At 33.8% G+C, this 22,487-nt stretch overlaps 1 protein-coding gene across 2 annotated transcripts in view; it reads left to right on the forward strand.

Annotated features, from left to right (window-relative positions):
• The window catches only part of LOC126890005 (ATP-dependent translocase ABCB1-like), a 225,884-nt gene that overhangs the window by 117,888 nt on the left and 85,509 nt on the right, over positions 1–22,487 (forward strand). For both annotated transcript variants that reach the window (XM_050658806.1, XM_050658805.1), the window contains exons 10-11: positions 4,422–4,611; positions 19,523–19,605. In XM_050658806.1, coding sequence (XP_050514763.1) covers positions 4,422–4,611; positions 19,523–19,605 — 273 coding nt within the window. The remainder of the gene's footprint in view (positions 1–4,421; positions 4,612–19,522; positions 19,606–22,487) is intronic.

Raw genomic sequence — 22,487 nt, forward strand, 5'->3', positions numbered from 1 at the left:
TAACTTGTTAAAGACGAAAATTCTGCACCAAAATCAATTTCAAAATTTCCATTAAAAATTTCGCATATTATTAAACCAGTAAAGATCTGTGGTGGATGTGAGAGGTGGCATTCAGATTTTTGCGGATAAAGTTAGGTGATAACTTCGTTAATAATAATTGAATTATGCTCCTTCTCAAATATGCCCGGAACATTAATAAAAAAATAAAATATTTAAAAATTTCGTTTTTTTTTTCTACTTTTTTTTCTTATAACTTAAAAACTATTCATTTTAGAACAAAGTCCTATAGGAATAAAACAAAGATAATTAAATTTTATATCAGATGCGATTGGTTAAAAATGTCTTAGTTTATTACCCTTGCTCCAAAATAGAAATAAATATAAAATAAGGGGGCAAAACAAGCCTGTCGTTATTCAATGATTTTCCATCATTTAGGTTACACTTGGAACCTTCCTAATTCGCTTAGAAAATTTTTGTAATATGCTAAAACCGAACACCAAATTTCATTAAAATTGACTTACTAGATTTTGCATAATAATTTTGCAATCTAAACTTTTTTTAAAAAATTAAAATTTTTTAAAATCTTGCACAACAAAAACTAGAACATACAAAGATTTGTCAATTTTTTTACTTATAAAGAAGTACTCCACCTATCCAATGCACTTTACAGAATTGAAATCGGATTATTTAAGCAGTCTCGGCAATGTTTTAAAGTTATAAACAATTTTTTGGCATATAAACAAATTAGTGCTGTGGCCAGGAGGGGGTGCTACGGGCTCCTTTATTTAGATGGACTTACCCAAGTTTTTTTGATGTATTTTGACCCGTAGAACACGAATTTTTTGGGTAACAGTTGATCCGGATGTCGATAAGATTGTTATAAACAAAGAACTTGAGGAATTACATAAAATCGATTTTTCGCAAAATAAAACATTTTTTTGTATTTCTTGGGTAATTCTAAGCAAAAAATGTTCTTACAAGTTTTTTCGTAGGATGCATAGTTTTCGAGATAAACGCGGTGGAACTTTCAAAAAATCGAGAAATTGCAATTTTTGAACGCGAATAACGTTTGATTAAAAAATAAAATAGCAATTCTGCTGACAGCATTTGAAAGTTTAAGTCAAATTATACCGGTTTTAATTATTTGCATTGCTAAAAATTAATTTTTTTTATTATTAAACAAAGCTTTTTTTATAAGCCAAAAAATTGTTTATAAATTTAAAACATTGCTGGGGCCCCTTAAATAATCCGATTTTAATTCTGTAAAGTGTATTAGATAGGTAGAGCACCTCTTTATATGGAAATATATTAGCCAACTTCTAAATGGTCTACTTTTTGTTCAGAAAGATTTTAAAAAATTTGAACTTTTTTAAAAACATTTAGATTGCAAATTTATTATGCAAAATTTATTAGGTCGATTTTAATGAAATTTGGTACACGATTTAAGTATGTTACAAAGAATTTCATAAACGAATTACTGAGGTTCTAAGTGCCACCAAAGTGGCTAAAAAATATTAAATAACAACAGACTTATTTTGCCCCCTTATTTTGTATTTATTGCTATATTGCAGAAAAGGTAATACCTTAAGACATTTTTTACCAGTCATATATCATATAAAATTCAATTATCTTTATTTTATTTCTGTACGACTTTGTTCCAAAACGAATCGTTTTAAAGTTATAAGCAAAGAAAGCAGAAAAAAAATCGATGTTTTTCGAAATTTTTAAATATTTTAATTTTTTTATTAATGTTCCGGGTATATTTGAGAAGGAGCATAAGTCAATTATTATTACTGAAGGTGTCACCTAACTTTATCTGCAAAAATCCGAATGCCACCTCTCACATCCAAAAATAGACGTTTTTTCGCAGATCCTTACTGGTCTATATGTCCTCCAAAGTTTTAAAGCCGTTTAAAGACGGGATCTGATCTAAAGCATGAATATTTCAATTTCCGTTAGAAAATCGTAAATCTATGGTTAAATGTGTAAATTCTCTTAAAGATTTAAAAGAATCACAAATTGTATTACAAATTGTACTAAATATAATAAAAGTAAATAAAATTCGGAGTTCCCGGTAAACCATCCTTCATCATTTTAACATCCTACAATCATTTTATAACGGCGTTCTATAAGCACTATCATTTTTTTTTAATTAAATGTTTTTAAATATGCACAAAATATGCATGTTTCTTTAAAAATATGCAAAATTTAGTAAAGTGCTCAAATATGCGAAATATGCATGCAATATGCATTTAGCATAAAATCCGCTCCCTAATGATGATGCTGAGTTGAAGAATAAAAGCCATTGTTAAAAACTTATTAGAAAACGATGAGTGTAGTTTCAGATGTATTATATATCCACTATTGACTAAATTTTCTCTCTAAAACAAATTTGAGAAACCTGCTCTTTCTTTGTATCTCTTTCTCTCTAATGACAAGACAAACCAAATCTAGTCTTATCTCCTCCAATCTATGGTTATAACCTTGCCGATCTTCTCCAGATTCTCACGTCTAGCAAATTGAGAATTGTGCTACGAGTGTAATATCGACGGGCTCGTTGTTATATAGACTTTGATATTATCATCATCAGCGGCATCGTAGTTCGTTGTGTGCCAAAGCTTTCTCAGACCAATACTCCATTCACCTTTGTCACTGGTAACTTTTCTCCATGATCTAACACCAATAAATTTTAAATAGTCATCTAGGTAGTTGTAGAAAATTGTCTTTTCTACAATAGATTTTGTAATTCTAATATTTTAATAATAACTATTCTAATATTTTTCTATCCCCCTAAACTAAAACCCTACGCTCTCAGCACACATGCTTTCTTTCTTCCTAATCATATATTCTGCGCTTGTCTGATTTTATTTGCCCAAAATCGTATACCTAACTTGCTCTAGTTCCCTTCGCCCCTAAAACAAAGACTTCATCTCCAACTTCTGAGCGAATAAGATGTAAAAAGTGCGTTCCTCGCTTCCCCACTGGAAGCACGCTAAATCTGACGCTTTTCTAATGAAAGCAAGTCATTATTAATCAAGGTAGTATGTATTAAATTCAGTTATTGTGCATCTAAACTGTAAGTACCTGCATTATAAAATTAAACTAGAAGAAGTACCAATTGATCACCTCTGTACAAAATTACGGCACCAAGCTGCAGCATTGCAGGGTTGCCGGTTTTATAAATAAACTTTTTTGTTCTACCGCATGTCAATATAGTTAAGAACATTTGTATAAAATTAGGTATAGGTGATTAGTTGGCAAAATAACTTTTATTACTTTTAATTTCTCATTATTTCCTGTTATTGTCCATTTTATTTACTTCTTGCAAAAATTTGTGTCTAATACTATTTGTGTCCAATAAAAAAATAAACTATGTCAATTTAAGTTTGATTTATTATTTTAATTATTATCTACTTATTATTCTACTATTAGCTGTTCCGTATTGATACTAACGTATAATTTTGCAATCAATTGGTTGCTGGTCCTTCGTAGTCCTATATATTTTGATCTACCAAATGTAGGAAGGTGAGAATATTATTCTTTTTACAACTATTTTATGTTTACAAACTTTTAGAACCAGCCCCTCTCACTCCTCTTTCCCCTACAGTAGTCTTGATACCAAAGTCTCGGTATTTTTCTGACTCGTCCAATTGGCTCTCTTCAGTCAAAAAGTTATTCTGGCTATTGTACCTTTCTCTCGCCTGATTACAGGCTATATCCATCTTACGCATGCTAACTTTATCTGAGATTACTGGAAAAATTAGCCTGATGAATGATGATCGATATATTTGAAAGTTTGTTCAAGTTATGGGCCAAAACTAAAGAACAGGTAGCTTGAGCTAAAAAATTAGCCTAACTATGTATGGCATGTGGGAGATAAATATGGACTATTTCTAAAACATACCAATCATCCCTTGAAACAAAAGATGAAAACGAAATTAAGAAGAATACTTGAATACTGATACTAGCAAAAAGTGGTATAACTTTGAGATCTATAAGAAATATTAAAAATATCAGATGACAGGGATGTAATAGTCTTTATCAAAATAGGTAGGCTAAAGTGAGCATTATATTCTCTCACACGTATCATCGTCAACTTGAAGTTGTTGTAAAATAGGAATATAGAAATTAGCGCCAGACAAGCATACCAATTAGCGCCAGATTAGCGCTACCCCAAAATCCAGACAGCCAAAATCCCGACAGCTAAAATCCCGACAGCCAATTTTGGTATGTCGGGATTTTGGCTGTCGGGATTTTGGGTGCCACCGAGATGAAACACACTGCGGCCGTATAATTTATGATGGTGATCATTGTTTTATGGTATTTAAAAAAAGTGATGAAAACTACCAAACACATTATATAATTTTTTTTGACAATTGTACTTTTTTCATATGATGTTAATTTATAAAAATATTTTTAAGATACGAGGAACCTGTACAATAATAATAGTTGCACATCGGCTATCAACTATACGACAAGCAAGTAAAATCGTGGTAATCAATGAAGGAAAGGTTTTAGAAATGGGCACACATACTGAACTAATGGATATGAAAGGAGCTTATCACAATCTAGTAATTTCTCAAGGACTAACTGAAACTTTAGAAGAAAAAGGTAAAGTACTTTTTAATCAAAATTGACTATATCTTCTTCTTCTTCTTTTTGTGTAGACATGACTCTGTCTGTTTTTCAATGTGCCTTCAGTAGGTTGTCATTCCACCTTTATCGTGGTCTTCCCACTGATCGTCTTCCTATTGGGGAACCGTCTCTCGCCGTCCTTACTACTCTATTTGTTGTCATTCGGCTTATGTGGTAATTTTATTCTACTTTTCTGTTTTTCACCCAGTTATTAATGTTGTCCACCTTGTATCTCCGTCGTATATCTGCACTTCTTGCTCTATCCCATAGTCTCTTACCATCGATTTATCGAAGTGTTTTTATCTCTGCTGTTTCGAGCATTCGTTTTGTCCTCTCTGTATCAGGTCGTGTTTCTGCCGCGTACGTCATTATTGGTCTGATGACTGTCTTGTAAATTCTGCCTTTCACTTCTTTTCCGATGTTTTTATTTCTCCATATTGTTTCATTCGGACAACCTTTGGCTATATTTGCTTTATTCACCGGATCTTCCACTTCTGTTTCGAGCTTTCCGTAGCTAGATAGTATGCTGCCTAGATATTTAAACTCCATGACTTGTTCTATTATTTGACCCTCCAGCTCTAATTTACACCTTACTAGATTTGCTGTTATAACCATGCATTTAGTCTTTCTTGGGGAAATTAACATGTTAAATTTTCTAGCGGTTATATTAAATTGGTGCAGCATACGTTGTAAATCATATTCACTTTGAGAGATTAGTATTGCGTCGTCTACATAACAGATTATTTTAAGTTGTTTTTGTCCCATTTGGTATCCTTTTTTGTTCTTAATTTTTTTATTATTTCATCCATGATCAGGTTGAACCATAGAGGATTCAGAGAACCCCCCTCTCTCATCCCATTGCCAGCTTCAGTTGAGTCAGTTAAGTCTTCATTTACTTTTACTTTTATTGTGTTATTCTGGTAGATATTTTCGATCGTTTTAATAATTATTCCTAGAGGTACCTCCCTTGCGTAAAATAAATGGATAACGTCCTTTAATTTGACTCTGTCAAATGCCTTCTTAAGGTCCACGAAACGTAAGTATGCCGGTTTGTTGTATTCTAGCGATTTTCCTTGAACCTGCCTCATTATAAATATAGCGTCGCTGCATGATCCTCTCCATCTAAAACCTTGTTGTTCTTCCGCTAATGTTATAATTTTATTCAGTTTGTTTGTTATTACTTTGGTCGTTAATTTTAGTGTTGTGTTTAATAAATTAATTCCTCTGTAATTCTCCGGGTCCGATTTTTCTCCCTTTTTGAAGAGAGGTATTAGGATGCTTGATCTCCATTCTTGTGGTATTCTGTTTTATTCTATTATTTTTTGGATTAGTTTTAATACTTGTTTGGTCAGATCTTGTCCTCCGTACTTTGGGCGTTTATTAGATATTCTGTCCTCTCCTGGTGATTTTCTGTTTTTTAATTCCCTTAATGCGTCCGTTACCTCTATTTCTTCAATGTATATTTCTTAGTTTGTTGTCACTTCAAGTGTTGGTGGTTGGTTATCGTTATCTTTAGCAAACAGAGATCGAAAATAGTCTGCGCAAGTTTCCTTCTGAATGTGTTTCGTTTTTATTAGTTCTTTCATCTCTTTTCTTTGTCCTCTGATAATTCTCCATATTTCCTTTTATGTTCCGTAGAAGTCGTGTTCCATCTGTTTTGAGAAGCTCTCCCAGTGTTACCTTTTTATTTGTCTGACTAAAGTGTTCGTTTCGTTTCTAATTCGTTTATAGGGATTGTATGCCTGTTGTGTTTGTTGCGTTCTGTATTGTAAACAGGCTTTCTACTTTTCTTCACATTTTATCTTCACTTCCTCTCGAAATCATGGGATTTTCTTTTTTGATATATTGGTATTCGTTACTTTCCTCTATCCAAGTTATTCTGTTGCTTAGTTAATTATGTTACTTTTAAGCTTTTCCCAGCTTTCCTCGATGTTATCGTTTTCTAATATTCCATTCTCAGCAATCTTCTCTGATAATCTTGTTCTGTATAAGTATTCCGTGGATTCCGTATTTAGTCCCTCGACTCTGATTTTTGTTTGTGTTGGTGCCACTTTCTTAGGTGTGAAGTATCTCATGGTGATTATAATTTTACATAATACTAGGCTGTGGTCACTACCTACATCTGCTGAGTTGAGGCATCTTACGTCGATTATTTTTGATACAACAGTCAGTTACAACATAATCTATCATAGATCTTTGTCCACGGGTATTATTGAACGTATATTTTTGTTGGACTTTGTGGTCAAAAAAGGTGTTATTTAGTCGAAGTTCGTCAATCGTGCAGAAGGTTATCATCAGTTCGCCATTTTAGTTTTTGACATTCTCATTATGTTTTTGTTTAATTCCGGGTAATGATTGGTTGTCAATTGGAGCTGTCGTCAAGGTGGATAATGAAACAATGCAAGCTCAAAAAATTCTCAGAGGTGTAAGACAGGGATGCATTCTCTCCCCACTATATACTGTTCAATCTATATTCAGAAAGTATCTTCCAGGAAGCTCTTGAGGAATGCGAAAGCGGCATCAAAGTAAATGGTACCTGGGTCAATAATATACGATATGCGGATGACTCGGTCTTAATAGCAGACAATATAGAAGACCTCCAAAACCTTCTTAATAAAATTGGAGAGCGGAGCGAGAACATGGGACTTAGCATCAACATAAAAAAGACGAAGTTCCTTATAGTCAGCCGTCAATTATGTCAACATCAAAATGCAAGACTAGCATATAACAACCAAGATGTAGAGCGCGTAAGAAAGTTTAAGTACCTGGGAACCTGGCTATGTGAAGACTGGATGTCGGATATGGAAATTAAATGTCGGATAGAAAGAGCCAGAAGTGCATTCATGAAATTCAGAAACGTCTTTACGAACTCTGACTTTGACCTAAACCTAGGACTAAGATTCACAAAATGCTATATATGGTCGGTGCTCCTATATGGCATGGAAGGATGGACTTTAAAAATAAACACAATGAATAAGCTAGAGGCATTTGAGATGTGGATCTATCGACGAATCCTTAAAGTTCCCTGGACCGCAAGAATAATAAATGAAGAAATCCTGAGAAGAATTTGAACAGAACGACAACTGATGTGCACAATTAAACAGAGAAAAACGGCATACCTGGGACACATAATTATAAATGAAAGATATCAGTTTCTGCAAACCTTAATTGAAGGAAAGATCGAAGGAAGAAGGGGAGTGGGCAGGAAGAAAATGTCATGGCTCCGTAATGTCAAACAATGGACAGGACTAAAAAACATAGGAGACCTAATACATACTGCAAGGGATAGAGAAAAATGGTCAAACGTGATCGCGAACACCCATTAGTGGATTGCATAAGAAGAAGCAGAAGATTGATTGGTTGCCTATTCGAGCGTTAAAATTCCCTAGTATTATCAACTTTCCTCGAACTTGATCTACTACTTGTTGCAATTGATCATAAAATAGTTACCTTGTTGTTTGGGGCTTAATATATTCTGGGTAGTATACTCAGATGATGTTCAGGTCTTCCTTCTCCATTCTTATTTATGCTGCGACAATCCTTTCTGATACGTTTTGACGTTCTTTGATGTTATTTTGGTATCTATATATTTATTTTCATATAAAATTAACTATATATGAATAACATATTGTTCTTAAGCTGTCTTCTTGCTGTGGCAGGTTAATACAATTTACTTTTTACTGGGAATAAGCCACAATTTTACTTTAAACTAAGTTTATTGTGACCTTTTCATTTCCACTCCGGAATTAATTCTTAAAATACAAATAATTTAATAAAGATCATGTATTTTAAGAACGATTTCCGAAGTGGAAATCAAAACGTCAAAGTAAATTTATGGATTATACATTATACCCAGTAAAAATAGTAAATTGTACATACAAAGAATAACATAATTATATTCATGTCTCTATTTAGTAATATTTTATATATTTTTGGACAGATCTATCTTCACATAGTCAATTATAACTGAAATTGGCTAAACTACATCTAGTCTGGGCAGATTATCGGAGAATAGGCCATTTTTGGGAAAAGTTATTTACCAGCAAATTTAGTGCTGGAATCGAATCCTATGATTGTACCTATATATTAATAATATAGGTATGCAAAGTCCGCAGATAGTGTGCTACTTTTTTTATAAATAAAATGGAGCTCGAAAATCGTGTTTTTTTAACTTTTGCTCTATAACTCCAAAGATTTTAACTTTGCACCAAAAACGCCCAAATAAAAATTCACGGTAATTAAATTTTGAATAGAGACGTGTTTTTCCCGATTTACTTCGACGAAAATTTTCCCTGTAAAATGCGGGTTTTTCCAACAAAATCTTTAATTTTCAACTAAAATTTTAGATAAGTAATTGTTTATCGATAATTAAATAGCTTGGCAATGTAAAATCTCTTTCCGTATAGATTATAATTCCAAAATCCGATGGAAATGGAATGAACAGTTTAGCAACAATTGAATTGTTAATTAAAAATTTATGGTGGCTATAATAACCACAATAATTATGATACATAAGAATAACTATGAATTTTGTATAAAAAGACACCGTACTTATCTAATGTACTTTACAGAATTGAAATTGGATGATCTAAGCGGCCTCAGGAATATTTTAAATGTATAAACAATTTTTTGGCTTATAAACAAAAAGAATATCTCCGGAAATATTAAATTAAATTAAATCATGAAAACGGTACTGGAAAAAAAGCTGCGAGAAAAAGAACAAACGATTAATTTTGATGAGTTGTTTCTGAGATACAACCGGTCAAAGTTGACCGGAATTTACGGCAAAGATATAGAGAATAGGAACATAGTTTTCCCACCATAACTTTTTTACTTTTGTCCTCCTTCTACACACCAATTTTTATAGCTTTAAAATATTCCTAACATATATTATTATAATAAAAACTATGGATATTACGATTGAAAATTGACAAAAATAGCAAAATTTCAATCGAAAATTAGGTTGGAGAAAATGTAATCTCAAAGTTCAAAATCGGTAAACGTTAAAAAAATACATTTTCTCGGCTTCCCATGGAGCAATTTTCTTCATTCTTTATTTGTTTCCAAGTAACTAGAGTAGAGCCATCTAACTAACGCATTATTAAATGTCAAAGTTGCTTTTGTTTATTATAATAAATTCATTTATTTATTATAACAAATATTTTTAGTTTGTTTAAATAAAGATTGTTTAAATAATTATACAGCTTTTAAATGGGAATATTTGTGTTTTTAACGTTAAAAGGTACACTTGTAGTAAGTTTATCTAAAAAAAAGTCTACCACTGGTAAAAATATGTAGTTTTCTTTTCTTATAAATAAATTAAACTATTATAACAAAACAAAAGCAAGTTTGACATTTAATAATGCGTTAGTTAGATGGCTCTACTCGAGTTACTTGGGAACAAAAAATAATGAAGAAAATTGCTCCATGGGAAGCCGAGGAAATGCATTTTTTTAACGTCTACTGATTTTGAACTTTGAGATTACATTTTCTGCAACCTAATTTTTGATTGGAATTTTGCTATTTTTGGCAATTTTCACTCGTAATATCGATAGTTTTTATTAAAATAATATATGTTATGAATATTTTAAAGTTATAAAAATTGGTGTGGAGAAATAGAACAGGAATAAAAAGGTGATGGTTCGAAAACTATGATTCTATTGTTTATATCTTTGCCGTAAATGCCGGTCAACTTTGACCGGTTGTATCTCAGGAACCACTATCACAATTAAACGTTTTTCTTTTAAAAGAAGCGCCCTGCCACTTTTTTTCAATACCGTTTTCATGATTTAATTTAATTTAATATTTCCCAAAATATTCTATTTGTTTGTAAGCCAAAAAATTGTTTATCATTTTAAATATTCCTGAGGCCGCTGAAATAGTCCAATTTCATTACTGTAAAGTACATTAGATAGGTACAGTGTCTTTTTATACAAAAATTATAGTTATCCTGCATATTGTGTTATCCAATAATTATTGTGATTATTATAGCGACCGTAAATTTTTAATTAACAATTCAATTGTTCCTAAACTGTTCATTCAATTTCCATCGGCTTCTGGAGTTATAATCTATACAAAAGAGCTTTTATATTACCAAGTTATTTAATCATTGATAAACAATTACTTATCTAAAATTTTAGTTGAAAATTAAAGATTTTGTTGGAAAAACCAGCATTTTCCGGGGAAAATTTTCGTCGAAGTAAATCGGTAGAAACACGTCTCTATGCAGAATTTAATTACGGTGAATTTTTATTTGAGTATTTTTGGTGTAAAGTTAAAATCTTTGGAGCTATAGAGCAAAAATCAGAGAAAACACGATTTTTGGGCGCCATTTTATTTATAAAAAAAGTAGCACACTATCTGCGGACTTTGCATACTTATAATATTAATGTATACAATCATAAAATTCGATTCCAGCAATAAAATTGTTGGTAAATAACTTTTCCTTGTATTTTGCTAATTAGCCCAGAGTAATCGAGAAAATCACCTTTTACAACAATTCAATTGGGAAAACTAAAATGTACAGAAATGAATAACCATTTTCAATTTCGTTGCAACACGAAACTACAGCCGCATCATTATTCCAGTTCAATCAGAGAGTGCAGCAAGCACCTTCACCGGTTTCGAAACTTATTAGTCTCTCATTAGGAGGCACATATTCTGCTCTCTCTGACCCAACTAGGACAAGCCCCGGCGTGCAGTCACGGATTGCAATGAACGAAATGGCACGGATGCCCTAGGGGCAACTGCTGGCAAAAAAACTAAGTTTTCAATCTAATAGCGCATAAAACAACATCCAAAAATGTTATCCTACATCCTACCAGACTGAAAACAATGGGAACCTTCTCTGGTAACACCTCCGAGGCTTCTACAATTTGCAACCCATAACGGATGCTGAGACTAAGGATGACGAGGAAATTTTACAACTTATAATTCACGTCCCATCTGCTCAACGCGGTAAAGTTCCAACGAGAATGGTTCCCTTTGTACTCCACACAGAGTAAATGTAAATAAAAAATGAATAACCATTTTAAATTTCATTGCAACACGAAACTACAGCCGCATCAGTGCACCAAGCACCTCCACCGGCTTCGAAACTTATTAGTCTCTCATCAGGAGGCACATATGCTGCTCTCTCTGACCCAACTAGGACAAACCCTGGCGTGCAGTCACGGATTGCAACGAACGAAATGGCACGAATGCCCTAGCGGCAACTGCTAGCAAAAAACTAAGTTTTCAATCTAATAGCACATAAAACAACATCCAAAAATGTTATTCTACATCCTACCAGACTGAAAACAATGGGAAACTTCTCTGGTAACACCTCCGAGGCTTCTACAATTTGCAAGCCATAACGGATGCTGAGACTAAGGAAAATGAGGGAATTTTACAATTTATAATTCACGTCCCATCTGCTCAACGCGGTAAAGTTCCAACGAGAATGGTTCCCTTCGTACTCCAATCGGAGTAAATGTAAATCAAAAATGAATAACCATTTTCAATTTCGTTGCAACACGAAACTACAGCCGCATCATTATTCCAGTTCAATCAGAGAGTGCAGCAAGCACCTCCACCAGAAATTGAAAATGGTTATTCATTTTTGATTTACATTTACTCCGATAGGAGTAAGAAGAGAACCATTCTCGTTGAAACTTTACCGCGTTGAGCAGATGGGACGTGAATTATAAATTGTAAAATTCCCTCATCTTCCTTAGTCTCAGCATCCGTTATGGCTTGCAAATTGTAGAAGCCTCGGAGGTGTTACCAGAGAATGTTCCCATTGTTTTCAGTCTGGTAGGATGTAGGATAACATTTTTGGATATTGTTTTATGTGCTATCAGATTGAAAACTTAGTTTTTTGCTAGCAGTTGCCGCTAGGGCATCCGTGCCATTTCGTTCGTTGCAATCCGTGACTGCACGCCGGGGTTTGTCCTAGTTGGGTCAGAGAGAGCAGCATATGTGCCTCCTGATGAGAGACTAATAGTTTCGAAACCGGTGGAGGTGCTTGCTGCACTCTCTGATTGAACTGGAATAATGACGCGGCTGTAGTTTCGTGTTGCAACGAAATTGAAAATGGTTATTCATTTTTGATTTACATTTACTCCGATTAGAGTACGAAGGGAACCATTCTCGTTGGAACTTTACCGCGTTGAGCAGATAGGACGTGAATTATAAATTGTAAAATTCCCTCATCTTCCTTAGTCTCAGCGTCCGTTATGGCTTGCAAATTGTAGAAGCCTCTAAGGTATTACCAGAGAAGGTTCCCATTGTTTTCAGTCTGGTAGGATGTAGGATAACATTTTTGGATGTTGTTTTATGTGCTATTAGATTGAAAACTTAGTTTTTTTTTTAAATGTACAGCTTCAGAAAAGTTTGGATTTTATTATCATGAACTCGTACGCGTCCTCAGCTGGACATAGGTCTCCCTCAGTTCTTTCCATCTCTCTGTGTTTTGTGCGGCTTGCATCCAGTTACCGATAACATGCTTCATATCGTCGATCCATCTGGTTGGTGGGCGTCCTCTACTCCGTAGAGCTTGTTCTCGTGGCCTCCACTCGGCAATACGTTTTGTCCATCGGTTGTCTGACAATCTGGCGACGTGTCCTGCCCAATTCCACTTTAGTGACGTGCTTTTTTCGACAGCGTCTGCTGTTTTTGTTCTACGACGTATTTTTTCGTTTGGGATTCAGTCCCTCATGGATACACCCAACATCTGGAGCTATAATGGTTTATTGTATCCTGCAGACTTCTGTATTATTTTTTTTATTACCAGTAAGTGGTCGTTAGTGCTATAAACAGATCTAAATCCAGCTTGTTCTAGGCTGATAGAAGTTTAACTTAGCCTCCAGTCGTTTTTGATCATTTTCGTGGCCTTGATAATTTTGGCTTCTATGGCCTTACACAAATGAGATTCACATGCTTCACAGATACTGAGGAGGAAGAAGCCGTGGTTCTTCCCACATCGAACCGTTTATGAGCCCGATCAAAAAACATACAATTTTCCGAAAACCTCCAAATAAATAAAGAAAGGATGAAAATTTGGGAATAGGTATTTGAAATTGTCTATTATTATATAAGAAAAAGTTTACAATTTTCTACATCCCCCCCATTTTCCAAAAATTAAGAAATATGAGGTGAAAAATATTTTCTTGGGGATGAAAAATTGTTATTTATGAAACAGTTCGTGAAGTATGCTTTTTGCGAACCCACGCGATATTTAGAGCACGAGCGACAGCGGAGCGAGTGCTATACATCGCGTAAGTTTCAAAAAATTTTGTTTTAAAATAAACACTTTTTTTACTTTGAAAAAAATTCGTTTTTTTTTCAAAATAACTACAAAATTATTAGTAATACCAAAAATCTGAAATAGTAATAAAATGTACGTTTTGCTTTTCCTGAATATTTTGGATTTTTTGTTTGCTTGTTAGACAAAAATTGGTTATGCTATGGCTGTTCAAAATTGGCATAAACTCGTGATTAGTTACTCATTCAAGCCATTTTAACTACAGCCTTTTCAATAATAAGCACTTGGAACCGATGGAACTTACGGATCATATATTAAATTAATATTTATTGACGGAAAACTCCATTTTACAATTAAAATTTAAAGTCAAAATCAAACATTGAACACAAGTTAACTTACATTACTTACAATTAAACTAACGACATCAAAAAAAAATTTTAAAATCAAATTAAAATAATTCACGTGAAATAGTCCTTTTAAAAGCATTTAGTGTGACTCCCATAAAGTCTATATTTGGAAACTCATTTACACTAGAAACAATTATATTTAAAGGCATATTTTCTGCATGACGTGTATTGCACGGTCTAGCGGATAGCAAGGGACATCTTCTCAAATTCATAGCTGGAACATAAAAATCTATTCGACCCAGAATGCTAGGTGCAACAATAATACCATTTAACACCTTAAATACGAAATTAAGGTCAAAGTATCGCCTGCGATCCTCTAGACGGTGCAAATGAAACATCTGCATGACCTGACTGGAATTCAATTGCATTCCTCTAGTACCTAATCTATACCGCAGATATCTAACGAATTTATTTTGAATCGATTCAATTCGATATTTGTGATTCTCATAACTTGGACTCAAAATCACTGAACAATATTCTAGTAATGAACGAACATAACTCAAAAACAATCTCACAATTACAAACAAATTATTAAAATCATATTATGACATTCTGATGACTAACCCTAATGTCCGATTAGCACGCGCAATAATGACATCTTAATGGTCCACGAAACTTAGCTTACTATCCAGTAACACACCTAAATCCTTAATTACCTGAACCCTAGATAAATCCACATCTCATATCTTGTAGTTAAAATCACTGGTGGTCTTATTACGTGAAAAAATAATATATGAGCATTTCGAAGCATTCAATCTAAGATTATTTTCCTGTCACCAATGTACTAAAGAATCCAAGTCTCTCTACAAACCCTCACAATCAGATTCTGACCTAATGCATTTAAATATCTTTAAGTCGTCTGCAAATATCAGATATTCAGATTTAAAGTTCCTACCAATATCATTTACCAATAACAGAAAAAGCTTAGGACCCAAATGGGAACCCTGCGGAACCCCTGACACGGCTTCAAATCCATTAGAAACACATCCTGCTGATCTTACTTGCAATGTTCTTCCTTGCAAATACGAAGTAAACCAAGCTAATAAAGAACCAGTGATACCAAAGTTTCTCAGCTTTGTAATTAAGATATTTTGATCTAGTAGGTCAAAGGCCTTACTGAAATCGGTGTATATAGAGTGCACCTCGTAACCCTTATCCATTGCTGTACCTATACTATCGATATACAAAAAGAGGTTAGTGAGAGTAGAACGTCCGCCTACAAATCCATGTTGGTTGTCCGTAATAATATTCCTAAAACAATTATCCAAACTTGGCAAACCCATTTTTTTCAAATACTTTAGATAAGGCTGACTGAATACAAACTGGCCGATAATTTTTGATATCACTATGATCTCCTGCCTTGAAAATAGGACACACAAAGGAATGTTTCCATCTGTTCGGGAAAATTCCCGTCTGGAGAGATTTATTAAGAACATATACTAATGGTTCACACAAGGACTGCACTTTCTCTTAGGAACAAATTCGGTATCAAATCAGGGCCAGCCCCTTTATTGACATTTAATGACAACAACACATTCAGTAAATTGTCGAAAGTGACTTCGAGGTTACTAATTTCCACCTCCAGCTGTTGTGAGAAAATTTCATTACTCTCCAGGTTATCCAGAGATTTACCATTAAAAGTGCTGTATACAGTACCAAAATGTTTCGCAAACAACTCTGTTATTTTTTGTTTGTCATTCTCACTTTCCTCACCTAGAAACATAGAGCCAGGGAGAGCACCATGTCCGTTGGTTTTATTTTTGATGAACTTCCAAAATTCACCAGCGTTCTCATTTATTCTCACTTCCATCTTTTAAACGTAAGCATTGTAAGACTGCTCAGTGAGTGATGAGCATTCATCTCTCAAATTTTTAAATTCAATATAGTGGTGATACTTATTTGTAGTTTTATATTTTTTATGCGCAATCTTTTTGGCAATGACTTTACTCTTAAGTTCAGATGAGAACCAAACAGGAAAATTCGATCTTTTTACAGATATCTTTGGTACAAAAAGTTCAATTGTGTTCCAAATAATGGAATAAAAAGCATCTAAAATGTCATTTACATCCTCTAAACAGTACAACTCAATCCAATTGATCTGAAGCAAATAATTATTCAAGGCACCATAATCCGCCTTGTGAAAATTATAATAAATATTAGTTTCCAAACTGATATATTGATTATCAAATAATATTAATGCTTCAAGTGAGGGATGATACCTATCACACGTCATTAAAGCTTCCGCTTTTTTTAGATTCAAATAAGTGTCAGAGAAACACAGATCAAGAATTGAGTCATACTGGCTTTTAAAATAATTATATTGACCTAATCCTAAAAAAATTAACTCGTCACAAAACAAAATTTCAGTATCATTACTTATATTTTTAGCAGTCGTCTCACCGTCCCATATCAGATTTGGTAGATTATAATCCCCAACTAATACTAGTTTAGAATCTTTATACTTATTCATAATTAGTTTTACAGTATCAATGTGATTGGAATAAACATCCAATCTAGATCTGGGCGGAATGTAGACACAGCCAAAAACATATTTAATGCAATTAATAGTAATTCCAGCAAAAACCTGTTCTACATTTGAACTGGCAATTTCCACTAGACAAGAGCTGATATCACTTCTAACTGCAATTAACACTCCACCTCCTCTTGATTTCTCGCTGGAAATATGATCACGGTCCCGACGGTATACGGTATATAAATCACAAAAAACTTGATTACTTTTAATTTCAGGACCAAGCTAACTCTCTGTTAGGAAAATAACGTCATATGTAGCTGAACAGGATGTCAAATATATGTCCTTTAGCTTCGTACGCAGACCACGCACATTTTGGTAGTAAAGTGATAGACTATTCATACTTATGTTCGCATTTGGGAGTTTTTTGGATTCTGGTGGTTTTGTTCTTTTACCTTTGAAATAAACGGGTTACCATTCTTGTATCGTATTGCCAAGTTTGATTCACCATTTCTTCTTCGCCTATCAAGATCAAGTTCTTCATATAATTTCTTGAGATGATTTCGTTGCATTTCAGTAAGATCTGATTTAATCAATATGCTCGATGGCTTCAACTTATGTTTGTTTTTAAGACATGCAATCACTGTGGTATTATTTTGAAAAATTACCTTAAGTGGTCTTGGCCTGTCACTACTGCTTTTACCACGTCCTACCCTCAAAGCCTTAAACTCAGTTGCTCCAACCTCAAGTTTCGTTAATACTTCTCGAGTATTTGCCTTGTCATGATCTATTCTCTCATTAGTAACCTTAGATTGGCTCTCATCAACATTATAGATTAGTATATTTTTAGATCGACTACTTCTATCTTCTCATTCCAGGAACATATCTTGCTCATCTTTGATAATAGGTACACTTTGATTTCTTATCTCTTCACTTCCATTTCCACACATGGTTTTAATTTTTTCTTGTAACCCTTCAAGTTTCTTTTCTAAAGTTTCAACTTTCGCCTCATTAGATTTTACAGACGCTTTAATTGTATATATAATAAGAATACATAAGAAAAGTAACTTATGAAGCGGTAACGATTAAATTTATTTGGGATGCTAATTAGGGGGTGATTTCGTAATTCTCTTTACCAAAAAATAAAAGGGGCCAACAACATTTTGAGCGTAACTCACTTACTTTTAATGTCAGAAGTTTTTTTAAAAAACAAAAATAAACCTTTTTTTAAACACTTTAAAAAAGTTGTAACGAATTTTCTCCGAAAAGTGCTCCGTTTTTTGGTTATTTCACGTTGAAACACTTGATTTGGAATTTGACGAAGAAGAAACTACTTTTCATTAGCTACAACTTTGCTTCTACTTGGTCTATAGACTCCATGGAAACATTTTTTTCACTTTTTTATAAGCTATATTTTTACTAAGAATTTTTTTTCGATAAGATACTTACTTTTTGAGTTGTTTGCCAAAAACCGTCCAAAATCATGTATTTTTTTGTTAAAAATGAACGTATTCACTTGCAAATAACTCGAAAAGTATTGACTTAGGGAAAAAACTCTATAGAACAAAACTTGCTTAGAATCAGTCATTTTATCCAATTCCGGACTTATTTTTGAATGTATATTTTTCGCCCCCGAGAGGGGGTATTCCCCTTCATTTTTGTAAAATGGAAGGGATGTAGAATTGTAAACTTTTTCTTATATAATAATAGACAATTTCAACTACCTATTTCCAAATTTTCATCCTTCCTTTATTTTTTTGGGGTCAGATTGTTCTTTGATCGGGCTATATGTCAAAGCTTTCCATCCCTTATCAATAAGAGGCACAAATTCGTGAAATATACTGTATATTGTAGCAATACTAAGCATTCATGGTTCTTTAAATTCATATAAAAAATTCATATAAAATTTCAAGTTCACTCTTTTGCCCCTATACCTTTGGGCTAATGACAAGTTCTAAATACAGAGACAGAGCCCTGAAATCGGGGATTCGCCTACTTTTCTGCTACGTGTTCTCGGTCTTACTTTATGGTGTCAGAATTTTAAAAGTTTCTTGGGTGGAGAAAATTTGAAACTCCACAATACTAAAACGTCTCAGCAAGACTACTGAGATTATAAAAAACATCCAAAAGAGAAAGCTGGAGTATTTCGGACATGTAATGAGAGGTCCCAAATATAGGTTGCTACAAAATATTATCCAAGGGAAAATAGCAGGAAAACGCAGTCCAGCACGAAGAAGAACCTCATGGTTGAAGAACTTGCGAGATTGGTGAAGGTGTTGATACAATCATGCTATTTAGAGTAGCAGTGAATAAAATTAAGATAGCTATGATGGTAACAAACGTTCTGAAAGGACATGATGCATGAAGAAGAAGAATGACAAGTCAATGAAACTACAAGGCAAAAGACCTAATTCTACGTTAAACGTATTGTAGAGAGGGTCATATACATGTAGAAAATCCGTCTTTTTACGCTTAAAAGTTATTCTTCATAGCCTATAATAGTTATTCGAAGTGTATACCAATACTTTTAAAGCGTTTTTCATCATGCCATTATTATCCACTCATTCATAACAAAATTTTTCACACATCAATGTTTTATCTATAGTTTTTGTATCTGCTAACAGAATAACATCTTCAGCATATCGAATATTATTCAGCTATGTTCATTTATTTTTATACTCCATTTATCCTAGTGCAGATTTTTATTTTCATACTTAATTATTAGAAAACATATTACATTTTTTATCAGTTTTTATAATTTTTCAGGTAATAGACGACGGAGCAGGAAATTCAGTGAAGCTAACAAGTCTATAAATGAAAAAGAAGACGAAGAACTTGAAGATACACAGGTACAATTTAATTATTTATAATTTAAGTAATAACATAAAGGAAATATAAAATAAACTGCGGGTGGCCTTTGTTGAAAAAGGTCGATTCCTTACCCTCGTCGATGAAACTTGCGGGGCGTGGGCAATCGAACAAGGACCCCATCTTGTCGTCTGATATTATATAAAAATCTGTTATGTTTAAATTTAAAAACGTAAATTCCTAAATCGGCGTATTCGGCAAGTGAATCATCTCATATCGAGAAACTTAATCCTTTCCGGTCTCACGAACTTTTATGGGTGACGACAATAAACTATAACGCTTTCTACGTGACTATTGAAAGATTTGAGAATTATAATTTGCGAATTTTAGAAAAATATTTCTAAATATACAAATGGGTTTTCTCTTTACTCTTTACCTACGGTTAGTATTTCGATACAATTATCCATACCCATAAGCTGAAACTTGTTCTAATCGATAGATTATTATGCCAATATGCTATGTTCAAAAATTTACTGCATATTTTCCATGACAACCTGCTACATCCTAACGAGGCGCTATTCCAACCTCTTGGCAAAATGCGCAGGTACTTTTACTATATAAGTAAGGCGACAAACACAAACTCGAAAATTACAGACCAATAAGCCTGTTATCACATCCGTACAAACTGTTTATTAAAATAATTACTAACAGACTATCAAATAAATTCGATAGTTTGAAAAAGCGGGATTCCGCAAAGGTTATAGTACCGTAGAACACCTACAGACAATAAGGACATTTATTGAAAAGTGTAACGAATACAATGAAACTGTTCATTTGGCATTTGTGCATTACAATAAGACATTCGATTCCATAGAAGTCTGTGCCGCATTAGAAGAAATAAATAACGCAAGGATTGATTTTGAATTTAAATAAAAGAAAAGAGATGGTGATCACAAATCAAAATATCACAATCGACTTAGATGGTAGTGAAATCGAAAGTGTCGAAAAGTGTATATACCTAGGTCACACGATCACACTAGGCAAATAGAATCAAACGGCAGAGATAACTAGAATAATCCGAATGACTTTAGCAGCAGTAGGAAGGCTCAGTGATAAAAAGATACCGATAAATCTAAATAAAAGAGTATTTAACGGTTAGTTATGAGAGACCATTAAGGCGGAGACAGATATCCGCGCCGCGAACTCCGCGCCGTGTGTGCGCCGCACGTTCGTGGCGCGGTTATTGTTCGTTAAAATTTTTCATTTTGACGATCCAGAGGAAACTTACGAACGTTTAGTAATTGTAGATAATCATGTCTCTGTCCTGTACTTCTACTACATCTTATTTTGGTATTGTTCTGAAAGTATTTTCTTGTGTCATCTTATGCAATTTACTATTTTATGTGGAATAAGCCACAGTTTGGGAACATTTCGGGAACTACCTTTTTCGCTTCCTCGCAACACAAATATAATGGTAGGGGAGCCCAAGCGGGGATTTTTGCAGTTACTCGAGCGCGTCAGATTATCATATGGGGAGAAACGTGGTACCCTGCAGATGTACCTCCACCATCTATTGGCTCTTAACACAGGGGAGTTCGTTCAGGGGGGGCCGGAAAAAAATTTATCCTTAAAATATTCGAAATTGTCAGATTAAGATAAGGTAAGTTAAGTACATGCAAAAGAGTCTATATTTCAAAAATATGACGATTTGAGCGGGGCGTACGGAAATGGGTGAGTCAAAAAGTTTCACAAAAAAAAAGCGAATATTTCGTGAAATGAACGTCAGATTGAAAAACTAAAAACTACGTGTTCAATATTTTTCAAAAATCTATCGAAAAATACCAAACTTGACTCCCACGGAGAGGGGTGGGGGGTAAATTTAAAATTTTAAATACAAATCCCGCGATCTTTCGCAAAATAAACATCATATCGAAAAACTGCAAAATACACTTTATCAATGTTTTTGAAAAATCTATCGAATGGTTCCAAACACGACCCCCCACGGAGGTGAGGTGGGGGGTTACTTTAAAATCTTAAATGGTAGACCCCGTTTCTTATTGCAGATTTGGATTGTTTGTATAAAAATAAACAACTTTTATTCGAAACATTTTTTGAATTATGGATAGATGGCGCTATAATCGGAAAAAAGATTGTTGGAAATGGAAAATTAAATTAAAAAATGGGAAGTCCCCACTAAAATGGAAAATTTTACTTAACTTTTTTGGTTTTAGGACCTAATAATCACAACCCAATAGGTCCCAAAAGCGCTCGAGTGACTGCACATTTAGCATACTTTGCTCCCCTACCATAATATATCTGCTTGTTCCTACAACCAGAAACAAAATTAGAGAACTATAGGTACTTCCAAGTCATGCGATACCTTTTTCGTTTTCCGGTGACACAATTGTAATGTATCTGCTTGTTTCAACTGCGTAGCTTCACTAGAAACGAAATTAGAGAACTATAGGTTCTTCCAAGCCCTGTGTTAACCTTTTCGCTTTCCGGTGATTCAATTATAATATATCTGCTTGTTCCAACTCAGTTGCTTCACCAGAAGCGAAGTTAGGAAACTATAGGCTCTTCCAAGATGTGCGTTACCTTTTTCGCTTTCCGACGACACAATTATAACATATCTACTTGTTCCAACTCCGTTGCTTCACCAGAAGCGAAGTTAGAAAACTATAGGCTCTTCCAAGTTGTGCGTTACCTTTTTCGTTTTCCGGTGACATAATTATAATATATCTGCTTGTTCCAACTCCGTTGCTTCACCAGAAGCGAAGTTAGAAAACTATTGGGTCTTCCAAGTTGTGCGTTACCTCTTTGGCTTTCCGGTGACCCAATTATAATATATCTGCTTGTTCCAACTCCGTTGTTTCACCAGAAGCAAAGTTAGAAAACTACTGTGTCTTCCAAGTTGTGCGTT

This window comes from Diabrotica virgifera, chromosome 8 (genome assembly GCF_917563875.1).
Source record: "Diabrotica virgifera virgifera chromosome 8, PGI_DIABVI_V3a".
Lineage (NCBI taxonomy): Eukaryota > Metazoa > Arthropoda > Insecta > Coleoptera > Chrysomelidae > Diabrotica > Diabrotica virgifera.